At 35.6% G+C, this 17,911-nt stretch overlaps 1 protein-coding gene across 1 annotated transcript in view; it reads right to left on the minus strand.

Annotated features, from left to right (window-relative positions):
• LOC145259753 (serine/threonine-protein phosphatase with EF-hands pef-1-like) overlaps positions 1-17,911 on the minus strand; it is a 101,431-nt gene that overhangs the window by 32,531 nt on the left and 50,989 nt on the right. The window contains exons 10-11 of the mRNA XM_080117466.1: positions 15,392-15,466; positions 12,329-12,514 (exon numbers count right to left, since the gene is read on the minus strand). Coding sequence (XP_079973592.1) covers positions 12,329-12,514; positions 15,392-15,466 — 261 coding nt within the window. The remainder of the gene's footprint in view (positions 1-12,328; positions 12,515-15,391; positions 15,467-17,911) is intronic.

A 17,911-nucleotide genomic window follows, 5' to 3' on the forward strand; every position in this document is an offset into this window, starting at 1 on the left:
AAGAAAACAATCTCTGTTGTGGACATCTGTCAGAAACAGAAATGTGTTACTGAATTCTTTCATGCCACAAAAAAAAAAAAAAAAATGAACTGATCAACATTCACCAGCGTCTGTTGAACGTTTACGTAGCTAATGCAGTTAATGTCAGCATAGTTAGGAGATGGGTTCGTCGATTTCGGAATGGCAACAGACTTTTATTATTGAATCATTAAAAGAGGCTGGCAAAAAGCATGCAGATTGGTTGTGACTATGTAGAACAATAAATTCTGGAACACAAATGGTCGCCCTTTTTATGGTACTGTTCTCATCTTTGTAGCACTTCAATCTTTTAATGTTTGAGTGAAAATATTGGACGCCATACTTTTGGAACGATCCTCGTAGGTTGAACCTAGCAACAGACTGAATAAACATCTTCAATTTCAGATCTTGCGTAAAAGTATCTTCTTTTGAGCTTATGGGAAGAAAGAGACCTCTTCGAGCAGAGAACCATTTATTTAGACTAGGATAAGACAAAAGGTCTGAGAGTTAGTGGTGAAAAGAGAGCCACTTGGTTTCATAGATTTTTTTCCTCAGGGCACCAGGTATTCAATACTCAAAAAAAATAAAGATAATAAGCGATATCATAATCATCAGAGCTCTTCACAGTGTAGCCATAGACTGTTGTGTATTTTGTGTCGATGTAAACGAATGATCTCAGGATATGATTTGGCAGATCATGAATGAAGACCAGCAAGGGCTTTTGCCCCAGAATAGATCCTTGAGACATTATTCTATGTCTTTCTGATCAGTGCACATCAACAACAACAAATACTTTTATGAAATTGATGTCCCTTTTCTCTTCCTTGCAATGTCTTTCTCACAGAAAAGACGTTGGAGTCTACCTCTGCTCTCTCATTATTTTCATGGCAGATGCTCGACCGAGCTTCAATGTATGGTTCCCCTCCTCCTGTAAAACATTCACAACAAACACTCGTCTAGCTATAACCACTGTCAACAATTTCTCCTACTCTCTATCTGTACCGAAAACTAAACGGAAATTCCACGAACAAAAAAAAAAAAAAAAGAAAAATAAGAAGAAAAAAGGAAGATAATAATAATAATAATAATAATAATAATAATAATATTAATAATAATAAGCAGCAGCAGCACAAACTGACAAACTGACAACAGTACTTGAAAATGAAAATGAAACAAAATTCTATGGGACATAGATATACAAACAGATAAACCCATCCAAGCAAGAAGACCAGACGTCATAATAATTAACAAGAAGGAAAAGTACTGTCAGATTGTAGATTTTGCCGTTTCAGCAGGCCACAAAGTGACAATTAAGGAAATAGAAATGGGCGAAGCAATGTTTAAAGTCAAAGAAATTGGCTTGATGCTCAAAGAAAAAAAAAATCCAAGAAAAAACCTTCAAAAGTTGAGAATACTCTGTGGACAAAGCAATAAACTGCATAATAAGTGAATGCAGCAAACTAGCCTAAAAAGAATATAAGAATATACATGATCAAGTGGGGAAGGCAATGTACTGAGAATCATGCAGACAACTATACATTCAACATCCATACAAATGCTACAAGCACAAACTGGCAGCAATACTGAAAAAGGAAAGTCACAAAATTGTATGGGACATGGATATACAAACGGATAAACCCATTCAAGCAAGAAGACCAGACCCATAATAGTTAACAAGAAGGGAAAGTCCTTCCAGATTGTAGATTTCCAGCAGACTACAGGAAATAGAGAAGCGAAGTAAATACACAGAACTGACCAAAAAGCTCGAAGGGATATGGAAGATAAAGAAAGTTAATAATAGTAGGAGCACTAGGAACAATACCGAAAAACTTTGAAAAAAGAATGGGAGAAATTCTAATCAGAGGGACGGCTGGCAAGATACAATGGATAACAATAACGAAAACGGCTGAAATATTAATAAAAAACCTTGAATGCAGAGACTAACACACACGAGCTACAGGCACAAGTCGGACATGCAGAAACTGCTACAGATGTAAAACTCACATAAACATCACATGGAATCATGAAAACTGTATAAATGTGGGGGATCCTGACTCCCCCCCCCGCCCTTTTTTGTGCAGGTGGGTGTCACAATAAACTGGCGCCACACCAAATTAGTGAGGAGGGTCAAGGAAGATGGAAAGACTGAGGAGAGAAAGTACTAGCCAGAGCTCCACTGGATGAGTGCAGTGTGGACTGGGCCCTTGGGGAGGGTTAATGCCACCCAAATTCCAGTGAAGACCAATGGTCGCTGCCAACGAGAAATTAATAGTAAGCGGCTGTTGCGATAACGCAAATTCATCTACAAAGCTTATCGAAAGAGCCGGAGGATACTGGAAATCTGGGAAGACTTGTCACTCAGACTCCAGGGAACACCACAAGGTGTTTTCAAAGAGAAATGACCTATATGACTACGTCTAGTGAGTAAATAATAATAAAAATAATAATAACTAGAGGAACCTATGGAAATTCCACAGCGGACTCTTTCATATGTAATATATTGATGTTGGCATTCTGTAGATGTTCAGCATAAATAAAGACGCCTTGATATTATTGTAGCTCTTTTGTTAAAACTGCAAAAGTATTTATATAAGCTAACAGGGACGCCCTGTGTAGCCCAGTTGTAAAGTACGCGTAAATATATTTTAATTTATGCAGATTTCGTATACATTATTATAGAGTCAATTTTCTATCGATTTTTATATATTATAAAGTTGTGATTTCAAAAATAAAAAAAATATATTCATGTGATTGAGGGACATCAGTTATAATAGAAACCGAAACCAAAACGTATGAAGAATTCTTGGTAAAATTATTCATTACAAGAAATAGAAGGTCATAACAATTAAATGACAGTCACTCGGAAGAAAAAAGGTGTTAGCGTGACACACAAAATAACACCCGCTATCGTATTAATATATAGATGATGATGATGATGATTATGATGATGATGATGATGATGATGATAATAATGATAATAATAATAATAATATTAAGAAGAAGAAGAAGAAGAAGAAGAAACCAGAGCAAGAGTATGATTCTAATACCACTACAAACATAGGCGTGACAGACGGAACGACGAACGGACTGACAGAGCCCTATATTAAAGTTGCATTGACGCATCAACACTTTTTCATTGGACATAATTTGAAATAATCAATTGTTTCGTTATTTACCATCTTGATTTCGCCAGTTTTTATTTCAAAATCAATACGTGCTCCACCACCACCACCACCACCACCACCACCAGCGCGTTGCTATGGCAACTAGAAAACAGAACGATAGAATGGCTATCAAGAATATTATCGTCGTTTCAACATTTAATGAATATTTATTTCAAACTAATGCAATTATCTTTCTTACACATGAAGAATAAAACGTTCACTAGTAAAGAGGGGGGGGACGTCTTGTGTGCTCGCAGATGCATCAGTGTCGCGCGCATGCGCAGTCAAGATTATACGTGACAAACGCAGTGGTCTGCCAGATTTGTCACGTGAACAATTGATAAAGTGCCACCTTGCATGACGAATGAAACAACACAACTGCAAGCCAAACTGGTGCCTTTTTTGTAGATCTGATCTGCATATATATATATATATATATATATATATATATATATATAATTATTTACTATAATAATAATAATTAAATACCTACAGACACTAGTGTCTCATCCTTTTGGGAATCATCAGTGCAGGGTGTCACGATTAACGCCAGTTGAGAGATTCGAACTCTGGCAACAGAAGTTATGTCTGGCTTCATTAGCAAGGACCTGAACCACTCGGGTACCGACAACCGACAATATATACATATATATATATATATATATATATATATATATCTTGATATTGAAAATTTATTAAAATTTCCAAAAAATACAAAAAAACTCGTAAACCTATAAGGAAGGTATACAAAATGTTAATTATTCGACAAGGAATGCAAATAAAACAAGAAAAATCTTATTCCATGGAGTTTCGAAAAATGCAATTCTTCTCATCAGAAGGAAGAGGTTTGCAAAATATACAATAAATTTTACAGGTTAATGCATCACAGAAAACAAACAATATGAAGTTTATCATATTGGCATAAGAAAAAGTCATTTAACAGTTTGAGATAGTTTGAAGGGATTCAAGAGGATTGAGAAAGAAAGAAACGGAAAAAAGGAAGAAAAGGGATATGATAAAAATACAGTGAGAAAGATGGTAAAACCCAGAACAGGAAAAATCCGAAATTCGTCTGTTGAAAAGGCATTGGTAATCTATGAAAAATATAAATATAAATGTCCAGGGTAAAATGGAGCTTCAAGAAAAATCAGGTTGTGGAAAAGTCAAGATATGCAACGTTTCTTGTTTTTTTTTAAGTAACAGATCAAGGAAAAAGAGGGTGTTAAAATAAAGATACCAAATGAGATTAGGAAAAAGGGGTGGTGAGAGAAACAGAGAGAAAAATGAAAAAGAGTGATAAGAGTAAAAGAGAGGAAGAAAGGATATTAAAACACCAGAAAGAGAGGGGAGAAAGAGAGACATACATAGTTGAGGGGGAGCCAATAAAGAAAGAGGGGAATGGCGCAGGTAGAGAGTCACATTTCTGAGTCAAACAGAACTGACTTCTGGAGTACGGTGATGTTGTATCTGATTCCCAAGGAGTTCAGCTGTTTTATGAGATCTTCAAGAATTGAGCCATTATTGGCATGATGGAGGTTTTCTTATTCCACTCCAATTCCACTAGCAATCTCAAACCTCAGTTTCTGATAGTTCCATGGTTTCTCATTCTTCTTGCCTGTTCATGTCGTTTGGGCAAGCCAGATCAGTAATTTGGCATTTATTGGTCTTTTTGTTCAAAACTGCAATATCCGGTTTAATGTGAGTTATGTCTCGGTTACACTGAATCATGAAATCCCAGAGAAACTTAACGTCCTTATTTTTCACTACCCCTTTCTTGGTGATGTTGGAACCACTGTTTCAACAGATATATCACACAACCTGCACATATCAGAACAGTCTTTCCCATAGATGGTTTTATTTATTGCATTTGTATTTAGTGCCTGTTTCTGAGCAGCAAATATAAGATTTTCTGTTTCTCTTTTCAAGTCACATTTAGATTAAATATTCCACATGTCCTGACATTTTCTTTTGTCTTAGTATCTCGCTGAAACTAACCATGAAGTTTTGTTCTTACCAACTCAGTCAACTTTTCTGCTTCCATTCTTTCCTTGTACTTCTGCTTATCTTCCAATGGTTCTTTATCTAGCTCTTCCTCTTTCGCAACTGCTGGGAGTAACACTCTATGACTGTTAGCCAAGTAGTGGTGAACATTTCTAAGCTCTCCCCCAACACACTATTTAATCGCAATAAGCCCTCTTCCTCTTTTCTTCCTCGTGATATACAGCCTGGGCACATTAGAATTTGGGTGAAGAGTTCCATACTTGACTAACAGTTTTTGTCGGTCTCTATCCAGCTTTCTATTTCTTCCTGTGTCCATCCTCCAAAAGCCGCACTGTATCAAACATAAACAAATTCAGTCTCAGTCTCCTCATATGCACCTCTTTCGTTGAAAAGTCAGTTCTGCTAAGCAAACATCCTACACCAGATGCTTATTTATAAAAGTAATATTTTATAATAATCATATAAATATAATAATATAATAATAATAAATAATAAGAATAATATTAATAATAAACATATAATTTATATCAATAAAAATAACAATGATAAAAATATAATTAATTCTGATATGTGCAGGTTGTGTGGTATATCTCTTTAAACAGTGTCATACATTGTTAGTGCATGTTCTATATTTACTCAAAAAGCATACAAAGTTTTCACAAATTTGCATTGGAATTTGTGTCAAAAGTTAGGAATCCAAATGACGGACAAATAGTTATTATTATTATTATTATTATTATTATTATTATTATTATTGTTATTATTATTGTTGTTGTTGTTGTTATTATTATTATTGTTGTTATTATTATTGTTGTTGGTGTTATTATTATTATTATTATTGTTGTTGTTGTTATTATTATTATTGTTGTTATTATTATTGTTGTTGTTATTATTATTATTATTATTATTATTGTTGTTGTTATTATTATTATTGTTGTTGTTATTATTATTGTTGTTATTATTATTATTGTCATTATTATTATTGTTATTATTATTATTGTTGTTGTTATTATTATTATTATTGTTGTTATTATTGTTGTTATTATTATTGTTGTTGTTATTATTATTGTTGTTGTTATTATTGTTGTTGTTGTTGTTATTATCATTGTTATTATTGTTATTATTATTGTAATTATTATTATTGTTATTATTATTATTATTATTATTATTATTATTATTATTTTTGTTATTATTTTTTTCGGAATCGTTCCTAGTGCTTCTACTATTATCGATACTATTTTGATTTTCTTCATCATCCAAATCCCTCTTAACTCTCTGGCTAACTCTGTGTATTTGCTTCGTTTCTCCTTTTCTTTCATACTCACCCTGTGGTCAGCTGGAACTGCAAAGTCTACGATTTGACAGGATTTTTCTTTCTTGTTAATTATTACGACATCTGGTCTTCTTGCTTGGATGGGTTTGTCCGTTTGTATGTTCATGTCCCATAGGATTTTGTGGTTCTCGTTTTCGAGTGCTATTGCGGGTTTATGCTTGTACCATTTGTCAGTACATTCAAAATGCAGTCGTTTGCACAATTTCCAGTGCACCGACCTCCCCACTTGGTCATGCCTGTTTTTGTATTCCTTTTGTGCAAGTTTGCTGCATTCACTTACTATATGGTTTATCGTTTTGTCTCTTTGTCCACAGAGTCTGCATTTGCTGTTTTCTTGTGTCTTATCGATCCTTGCTTTGATATAGTTGGTTCTTATCAAGTTATCTTGTGCTGCAGTTATTAGAGATTCAGTTTCTCGGTTTATATGTCCTTTTCACATCCATGTCCAGGTATTTTCGTAATTCTCATCATCTTGTCATTCTTATGAATCTTCCGTGGAGTTGTTTCTCTTCCCATTTCTCTTTTCTCGTTTTGTTGTTTGTCCCTCTGTTTTCTGTTTTGTTGTTTTTTTCAGTGTCTCTCGCTGCCATAATTATCCTTTCAGTGTTTTGCATTATGCATTTTTCTAGTTCTTTTTTCGTGTTCTTCACACAGTCTTCTATACAGATCAGTCCTCTCCCGCCATCTTTCCTTTTCACATAGAGTCTGTCAATATCGTCCTTTGGGTGTAGTGCATTATGCCTGGTCATGAGTTTCCTGGTTTTCTGGTCGAGTTGTCTCAGTTCTTCTTTTGTCCACCCTATAAACGTTCCAGAATATCTTACTAGTGATACTGCCCATGTATTATACCTTTTATTAGGTTTCTGATATATAATTTAGTTTTTAGGAGTTTTCTTGTTCTCCTGAGGTATTCCTTTCCAATTTTCTCTTTCATTTCTGTTGCTCTAATGGTGTCTGCTTCCAGAATTCCCAAGTATTTATAGTCGTCTTGTTTCCCTAGTGCCCTCATTTCTGTTTGGTTGGGTAGTTCCATGCCTTCTGTCGTTTCCAGTTTTCCCTTTCTTATAACTAGTTGTGCGCACTTTTCCATTCCAAAATCCATCTTGGCTGAAGATCCTGGTAGTTTTAATTAGTGTCTCTAGCTCCTTTTCGGTCCTTGCAAAAAGTTTCAGGTCGTCCATGTACATCAGGTGGTTCCTTTTTTCCTCTGTATTGGAGAACTTGTATCTGGCTTGGCACTTTCTCAGAATACTATTCAAGGGCATCATGGCTATGATGAACAGTAATGGTGATAGTGAGTCTCCTTGGAAGATGCCTCTTTGTATGTTAATTTCTGTTATGTGTTGTCCATCAGCTGTCAATTCCAGTCTCCATGTTTTCATTGCATTTTCTATTACGTTGGTGATCCTGCTTGGTATTTTATACATTTTTAGGCATTCTATTATCCATGCTTGGGGGATCCCGTCATATGCTTTTTTGTAGTCGATCCATGCCATGGCTAAATTCTTTCTCCTCCTTTTTACCTCCTTTAGGATATTTTGATCTATATATAACAGATCATGTGTTCCTCTTTTTCCTTTTTGGCATCCTTTCTGCTTCTTGGGGATGAGTCCACGGTTATTCAGGGAGTGGTATATTTGTTCCCTCAGTTGTGCTGTCAGTATCTTCCACATAGTTGGTAAGCACATGATTGGCCTATAGTTGCTAGGGACGGTTCCTTTCTCCGTGTCCTTCTGTAGCAGTGTGGTTCTACCTTTTGTCATCCAGTCTGGTACGCTTGCTTCCTGTATACATCTTCTCAGGTTTTGGGCTAGCCTTTCGTGTAAGGTTGTGAACTTTTTGAACCAGTATGCATGTATCCCGTCGTACCCTGGTGCTCTCCAGTTTGCCATTTTTTCTATGGTTTTCTTTAGGGTTTCCTTGCTGCTTTCATTCACTGTTCCTTCTTCTATTTGTTGTAAGTCTTCCTTCATGTCTTTCAGCCATTCGGCATTTCTATTATGATCTCGTCGCTCTTCCCATATATTACTCTAGTAGAGTTTTGTTTCTGTCGGATTTGATTGTTCTGTTTTTGTTTTCCTCCATTCACATTTTGGTAGAATTGGCTTTCATTAGTTTCAAATGTTCTGTTTTGTTTGCATTGTTCAGATTTATATCTATATCGTCTCAATCTCGCTTCTTTTGCTTTTATTTTTAGGTCCAGTTCTTCATGTTTCTTGTTTAGCCTCTCCCTGTCAGTTACATTTCCAATATTCCGTTTTCTCCACATTGCTTTCTTCCTGTTGATCATTTTGGTTTCTTTTTTATGTTTGTGTATTTGGGTTTCTAGTCTTATTTCCCATCCAGGTTTTGTCAGTCCACTTGTCCCCGGTTGTTTTTCTGATTTGAGTTTCATACTTACCATTTTGGTGCCTGCGTAAATCAGGTTGTTTAAGTCTGTGATTGTATTTGTTGGGATATGTGGGAGTAGTTTGTTAACCTTCTCTGTTTCTGTTTTTAATTTCTTCTGCTCTCGGTTCCTTAACGATGGGAGCTTTGTTTTTTCTTCGTTCATCAGCTGTATTATTTTATTTACTTCATTTGTTTCATTCTCTGTTAGTTTTGTTTCATTGTTCTCGGTTTCCACATTTGTAGACTTCGTTCTTTGTTGGTCCTCGGCCTTTGGTGTTTTTATATGTGAGGCTTCAACTTGTGGGATTGCTCTACGTGCGGTTGCGTTGGGGGATGCTTCTTATTCAGTTTCATCATTTATTTTTTGCTGAATTTCTGTTAGTTCTAGTTTAGAGAGCCAACCTTTCTTGAGTATTAGTCTTGCTTGGTCCACAATTCTTCGTTCTGTCGTATGGTAGTCACTGGATAGGTCCCATAGTTCTTTCATTCATTTCCGATAACCTCCATATCTATATTTAGGAGGGCTTCTATAATAGCATTCCATTACGAGTCTATTCTCTTTTGTTGTCCATTTCTTTCTTCGTTTTTTTTTTCCTTTGGATGGTTATCATGGCTGTGCCATGTTTGTTCGGTATCATTTTGTTCCCTGAAATTGGAGGCTATACTTACCTGTTCAGCGCCCATGTAATTTGAGTTTCTGAAACTAGAAAGTTGGCCAACATTCGCAGGATGACGACCGGGTCCCCCATGCTGTCTACCGAAGGAGCACCTGCCGATCATGACACCCAGATCTTTCTTCTGGGTCCCATGGTTTGGATAATTTGTAATTGACATTTTTCATGTTTTGGTGTTTGTGGCAACACCGAGCCCAGAATTGTTTTATCTGTGGTTATGATGCAGGGATAGTGTAAAGCTCCCATGTATACAAGAGGTATCGTGCAATATCACATATGGGACATATAAAAAAATTATTATTATTATTATTATTGTTATTATTTTATTATTATTATTGTTATTATTTTATTATTATTGTTATTATTATTGTTATTATTATTGTTATTATTTTATTATTAGTATTGTTATTATTTTATTATTATTTTATTATTATTATTGTTATTATTATTATTATTATTGCTATTATTATTATTGTTATTATTATTGTTATTATTATTGTTATTATTGTTATTATTTTATTATTAGTATTGTTATTATTATTATTATTTTATTATTATTATTGTTATTATTATTATTATTATTATTTTTGTTATTATTATTATTGTTATCGTTATTATTATTGTTTTTATTATTCTTGTTATTATTATTATTGTTATTATTGTTATCATTATTATTATTATTTTATTATTATTATTAGTATTATTGTTGTTATTGTTATTATTATTATTACTATTATTATTGGAGTTGTTATTATTATTGTTATTATTATTATTATCATTATTATTGTTGTTGTTGTTGTTGTTGTTATCATTGTCATTATTATTGTTATTATTATGTTTGTTACTATTATTATTATTATTATTATTATTATTATTTTTATTATTAATATTTACTCACTAGGAGTAGTCATGCAAGCCAGCATCAAAAATTGCTCTTTGAGAACAACTTGCATTATAGCAACAGCCACTTACCATTGATTTCTAGTTGGCAGAGACCATTGGTCTTAACTGGAATTTGGATGGCACCATATTTATCATGACACAAAAAGGGGGGGGGGGTCGGTATTTAACAGTTACGCCATTGATTCCATGTGAGGTTCCTTTGCCTTTTGCATCTGTAGTCGTTTCTGTGCGTCCAATTTGTGTGTGTAGTTAGGTGGTCCATACTTTCATCTGTATTAGTGAACTTGTATCCAACATGGCTTTTCTGTTGCTGGAAAAAAAGGCCACGTCATTTTACCGCCCCAGAAGGCATCTAATTCCTAACGCAATCCTCTACCTGTACACGAGACGGATATGTCGTAAAATGGAGCACTGTTGTCATATCTGGGCGGTAGCTGTTCGGAGCACCCTATCATGCCTTGACAGAGTTCCAAACCAGCTTTGAAACCTAATAAGTGTTGCCTTTTTTAATTCCCTACAATCTCTTTCCTACAAAATAGATGTTGCAAGCCTGTCTCTGCTCTATTTTCATCGCAAATACTCGTCTGAGCTTTAATCTTGGGTCCCCCTTTATAAAAAACACTCACTTACAATGACCATCAACAGTTTTCCCCACTCTCTATTTGTACTTTAATCTAAACACAAATTCCATGAACAAAGCTTCTTTCCTAGAATTACCCGCCTGTGGAACTCTGTTCGGATGGCCTGCTTTCAAGCAAACTACAATATGGTCGTTTTCAAGTCTAATCTAAACAAGTTCTTATTAACCCGCCCCCCCCCCAAATAATCCATTTCTACCCTATTTCCACCACTAACTATTAATAAACTGTTGCCCTCAGTGACCACCTTACATTCATTAACCCTTATCCTTTAGGGACTTTCGAGCCTTAATAAGTGGTGACTCCCATGTAAATAAAAATAAAAAAATAGTATGAGGTGCCTTCAATAAGTTTACGGACTTTTTTGTACAAGCATTTAAAATTGTCGTAGACACTTGAAAATTCAGTATGTGATTGCTATACATGTTATAAGATGACTGACCAATTTTTTAAGATTTCAGGTTCAAATGAACAGCTACAACAGGAATTGAAATACGCCCTACTAAAGCCTGATTATCACAGCAGGTGAATTTTCAAAATGCAATCTGAACTTTAGAAAAATTATATGCAATAAAATGTTATTTTAAACTTTGGAAAAAAGCAACAGAAACGTATAGGATGCTTCAGACTACTTTTGGACTATCTTACATGAATCAAGCATCAGTTTTTTGAGTGGCATAAGAGATTCAAAGAAGGCAAGGAGTCTGTGAGAGATGATGAGAGGAATAAGGATGTCAGAATACCAGAGTTGATTGGCCAAATAAAGAATTTCATGGATAAGGACCGTGTGTCTACAGAGACAATAAGTGCACAGTTTGATGTCAGTGTGGGAACTGTCCACACACTTATTCGTGAGAAACTGAAGATGCGGAAGAGTTGTGCAAAGTTTATCTCAAAGGTGCTCTATCCTTGTTACAGAGTATTTAACCAAGATGGCATCAAGACAGTTCCTCACCCTCCCTATAGTCCAGTCTTGCTTCCTGTGACTTTTGGTTATTCCCTAAGCTCAAGGAAAACCTTAGAGGCTGTCGTTATGATATAATTCAGGAGATGAAAGAAGTTGTTGGAACGGTACAATCAGTGCATTGCAGCCGGGGGGGAGATTACTTCGAAGGAGACTAAAGTTTCATGCATGTACAATCAATAAAAGTGCCCATGCGAAAAACGTCTGGAAACTTATTGAAGGCATCTAAGGATGCTTCTTACCTTTCCATTGTGCGTGTACTCAAAACCTTCCGGTTTGCATTCATGTGAACGAATGACCAGTTCCAACCGGTTTCTGTTTAGAAAATTATTCGTCACTTCGGCGCCAAAGTATTTCCCGGCTCCACGGTCGACATTGTAGACGCAGCCATCACCGCTCATCGGATCACTCCAAAGCAAGTCACGCAACTGAAAAGAAAGCAACTTCCATCATAAGCATGCCTTTTAACACACACACACACACACACACACACACACACACACACACACACACACACACACACACACACACACACACGCACATGCACACACACACGCACGCACACACGCACACGCACACACACGCGCACACGCACATGCACACACACACGCACGCACGCACGCACGCACACACGCACACGCACACACACACACGCACACACGCACACACACACACGCACACACACGCACATGCACACACACACACACGCACACACGCACACGCACACACACACACGCACGCGCACACACACACGCGCACACACATACACACACACACGCACACACACACGCACACACACACAACCACACACACACACACACACGCACACACGCTACGTTTATTTATACAAACATAATGCTTGCAATAACGTTGTTTGAATATATATATATATATATATATATATATATATATAAGTGAAAGTGTCTGTGTGTGTGCGTGTGTGTATCTGTGTGTGTGTGTGTGTGTGCATTTCCCTACGCAATAACTCTGTCAATTTTTAGTCTACAGACTCGAAATTTGATATACAGGGTACTTAGATTTGGGAAAATCGATGTCATCGGTTTTTGGCCAGAAATTTGGCTATTAAGGGGTCAAAGTTCAACGATTTGACCTTTGAAAACTCTACCAAACTCTGACAATTTTGGGTCTACCCACTTGAAATTTTAGATATAGGTTCCTTGGACATGGATCTAACTTAATAACTTGATTTGAGCCCAAAACAATAAATTTTAAGGGGTCATAATAGGAGTCAAAGTTTAAAAAAATTGACCTCTGCGGTCTCTTCAAAATTACTCAGACAATTTCTGGTCTAAATATTTGAAATCTACATAAAGGGTATTCAGAGATAGGGCAAGCTTTTTCATCAGTTTGGGTCGAAAATTTTTAGTTACCAATATATAAATGTATGTATGTATGTATGTATGTATGTATGTATGTCTGTTTGCATGTCTGACTTAAACTTTCAATAGAGGCGACGGATTTTACCAAGATCAGTATTGTTTTAAAGTTCGATCTTTCATACGGCAAATATCGAAAAATTGTCTAAAAACATTAATATCTTCCCCTTTCAACTAGGCACTTTTCTACAGGAGGGGGGTCACTTTCTTCGCCGATATTTTTGAAAGTTATCCTCTCCTTTAGATTGTCTAGCCTTAATTTTTAAAAATGTCGCTTCCGGTTTGCCGGGCGCCCATGCTAGTATATATATATATATATATATATATATATATATATATATATATATATATATATATATATATAAGTAAAAATTAAGTTTGCAAGCCAAAAGATTCTGTAAACTTAAAACAAATATAAATATTGATATTCATATAGTAATCCAAACCAAATAAAAAAACTCAATACAACCAAGATTGGAAATAGAGCTTAAAATAGTTAAAGAAGAACACAATTTAAGACTGTAAATTATATTTTAAATGAATTTATTGTTCGATAGGATATTTAAAAAGAAATATTAAGATTTCCTTAATACGCAGACTTTCAAAGAAATGCGTTCTTCTCATCAGAGGAAAGATATTAGTAAATGCATATTATAGTGAAGCTATGAATTTGCTGGTACTGGCATTAATTGCAACTGCATAATATGAAAACTAGCCATAAATGTAAAAAAAATTTTAGTGCAAAACGTTCATGAAATGGAAAAAAGAAATGAAAAATGAAAAAAGTGAATTAAAAAATTAAAGATTAAAATACAGCTAAAAAGATATGGAGTAGTTAAGTATTTTCAAGACGAAATGATTTGAAATAATCTTTCTTCCTCGACTGCTTGCAAACTGGATCTTTCATATAACTTGGATCACGCACATTTCGAATTTTTAATTTGGATCTATTTGCCAACATTATAAATCCAATGATCATTTCGTATTAGAAATAGCTAACCACTCCATATTCTTTAATCTGAATTTCTGATCTTTAATTTTTAATTTACTTTTTCATTTTTCATTTCTTTTCCTCATTCCATGAACTCTTTGCACTAAAACTTTTTCTGCATTAATGACAAGTTTTCATATAATGCTGTTTCAATTTACGCCAGTACTAGCAAATTCATAGCTTCGCTATAATATTCATCTTTCTTCTGATGACAAGAACGATTTCTGTGAAGCGTCGTGGATTAAAGAAATCTTAATTTACAAGTAGTCCCCAGTTGCATGTATATCCCCGTCTGAAGAAGTGACGACATTAGACCTTTGCAGTGTGTGGTATTCGCAAATAGTTACCTATCTGCTACTGACCAGGTCAAAGATTTCGGACAAAAACCGGTGTGCCAACGGGATTACGACTATAGTATAACCCCTGAACACGGCATTAAAAATTAGTAACAAAATACAGTACAGTATATAATGCATATGTATATAATCAAATAACATTATGAATAACACCGTAAAGCGGGACAAATACCGTAACCAGGGGTCGAGAAAACATCGTATTCTACATTGTAATCTGACAAAAAAGAGGGGAGAGAGAGAGCAAAGTAGTGAGGAGTGAAAAGGAAAAAGAGAACAAAGAAGAGAAAGAAAAAGACGAAAAGAGAGAGAAAGAGGAAGAAGGAAAGAGAGAGAGAGAGAGAGAGGAACGAGAAGGAAAGAAGAGGGAGAAAGAAGAGAGAGAGATGAAAGTAGAAGATGAAAGAGAAGGAAAAGGGAGATGATGGGAAAGAGAGAAAGGGGAGAGAGGGGGAGTAGGGGAGAGAGAGGCAAGAAGGAGAGAGGGAAGGAGGAAGAGAGAAAGAAAAGTGATAGAGAAGGGAGAGAGAAGAGGGGAGAGGTGTTACCAAGAAAATAACCAACCTGCGACCATTCACTGTATTCTGCTTGATGCGCGCCCATTTCAGAGATTGGCCACGGTTTGATGACAGACGTATACTGAAGAACCAAACGAGAAAGAAACAACATGAAAATGTAGATTAAAAAAAAATTAATATTTAGATCATTATTTCATATAAATTTTACGTAAAAATGATCACCCACTTCCGAACCAAATTACATTATCATCTAAACGCATAAAAAACACTTATAACAGTTATATTAAGACGTGAAACAATTATTTAACGATTTTATTTAAGATGATAAAAAATTAAAAAAGAAAAAAAAAATATTGAAGCAAAACATTTTAGATATGAGATGCACTTTTATATATTTATTGTAACCAAAACGTAGCACGGAAGAAAAACAAAACTTCTTTTAAAACAAAAAAGAAAGGATTTATTTCACTGGCAAAAAGGTTGAACGGTGAAATGAAGAGTTTTAAGTTCTTTGGGCTGTCGCTGGTTGGCCAGTGGTTATCTTCGGCAAAGATCGTCAATGTTGACGCGTCAACTGGACCAGTACAGGAAAGAGAGAGAGAGAGAGAGAGAGAGAGAGAGAGAGAGAGAGAGAGAGAGAAGGAGGGAGGGGGAGATGTCTTTTTCAGTGCCTCCTGGGTTTTCTCTGCTGACCGACCATCATTCCCTAAGAAGCTAAAGAATTTATTTGGGGGACAGATGAAATCGATCTGCCTTGCAACATGATTGGTCAGTGTGTGGCTAAATCGCCAAGCAAGTACATTGAATCGCGAGAAAATAAATGGTTTATGTTATTTATGACTGCTACAAAAGAAAAGAATTTTACTGCAGAAATGTGAGAGGCCAATCGCAATAAATAAATAAATGAATGAATAAATGAATAAATTAAAAAATGAAACTGAATTTTACAGTGGTTAGAAATTGTGCTGTGAAATGTGACGCACACTTATCCTCCTCCCCCTTTCACACTTTCAACTTCCCTTACTTCCACTCTTCAATATTTGAAGGGTTAATTAAGGCGAAAGATTTAACCGTCATGTTTTTTTTCCCAAGAACCAGTTAGCGTTCGGACGTCGAATTATCGACATAATTAATATTTGGAAGGAGCCCCTCGGCCCCCCCTCCCACCATATAATTTCACTTTCTATTGGAAAATATGAACTTAAAATTATTGAACTCCATGTAGGGGAATTAGGGAAACAATACCGGTTGTAGATACATCGGTGAGTGGTTTCCCTTGGCTTGGTAAGCACATAGCTGACGCGGGTTTCTCGTACGGTGGGTCAAAACCCATGTGAGAGAAAGCGTGCAACCTCACAGGGTAGAACCACGGCCACCGAGATATAGAAGGCCTGTTAACTGAAAAATGCTTGCAGGCAATGTAGGTAAGATTTGTCAAACTGCCACTGTCGATACTATATGAAGGCATTTTAAAAACGAGCATTAAAACACGTGAAAAAAGAAAAGAAAGGAACCCAATTCGATTAATAATGAAACTGAACTTTATTCAATATAAAATATAAATATTATCTATGTAAAATTACGTAATTTTAAAGCATTATACAATCTAATACTGATAAAACTGAATTATGAATTTAGGGGAAAAACAAAGGAACATAAAACGAACAATTCTTGGCTTTCGGGATGAAGTCACAGTGTGGTAGTATCTGTTCTGATGCTATAATTCACTTTTTCTGTCCTTAGCCGGTGGAGGAGAAATCGTTCATGACTGAGACAATTTTAATTTTTGTTCCTATTCAGAGTGCCGCTTATTGGGGAGCTGGATTTCCCCCACAAGATTATATGTTAAAATATTTAAATAACTATTATTTTTAATCCAGAAATTATATTTAAAGTTCATCAGTTACATGGTTAGGAATCCTATACTCAGCTATATTCTTCATTTTCATATCAGTGTAGAATACATGAATACGGAAATAAAGTTAACATAACTACTGAAAGACAATCATACTATAATGTGAATATTGGTTAAAAACTAAGAAAATATAGTAAACATGTACGATATTAAATCAGGACGGTGGTAAATTTGGGAGGGGACATTATTATTATTATTTCACTCACTACGAGTTGTCTCACAGGCCATCATCAGTGAATGCTCACTGGCAGTAACCTGTGGTATTCGCTGGAGACCGAGTGACAACAAGTCTCTCCAGATTTCCAGTGTTCTCCACCTCTTGACCACTCGTGCAGATGATTGCACGTTATCGCAACAGCCGTTTGCCATTGATTTCTCGTTGGCATCGGCCATTGGTGTTTCCTGATATTTGGGTGACAAAATGCCTTCCCAAGGTATCAGATTTGAACTGCACACTTCCAGTGGAGATCTGGTTAGTACTCTCCCACCTCGGACTTTCCATCCTCCCTGACCTTGCACAACTAGTTGCTGTGACGCCAATCGATGTCATCTACAGGTTTTTTGGCACTTCACGGGGAACGAGGACCACGCATAAATGGATTTTAGTTTAATGGTTGCTCCCTGAGGTTTTCTTTCACTTTCTTCATGTAT

The sequence above is a fragment of the Euprymna scolopes genome, chromosome 35 (genome assembly GCF_053919585.1).
Source record: "Euprymna scolopes isolate OS-2025 chromosome 35, ASM5391958v1, whole genome shotgun sequence".
In the NCBI taxonomy this organism is placed as follows: Eukaryota; Metazoa; Mollusca; class Cephalopoda; order Sepiida; family Sepiolidae; genus Euprymna; species Euprymna scolopes.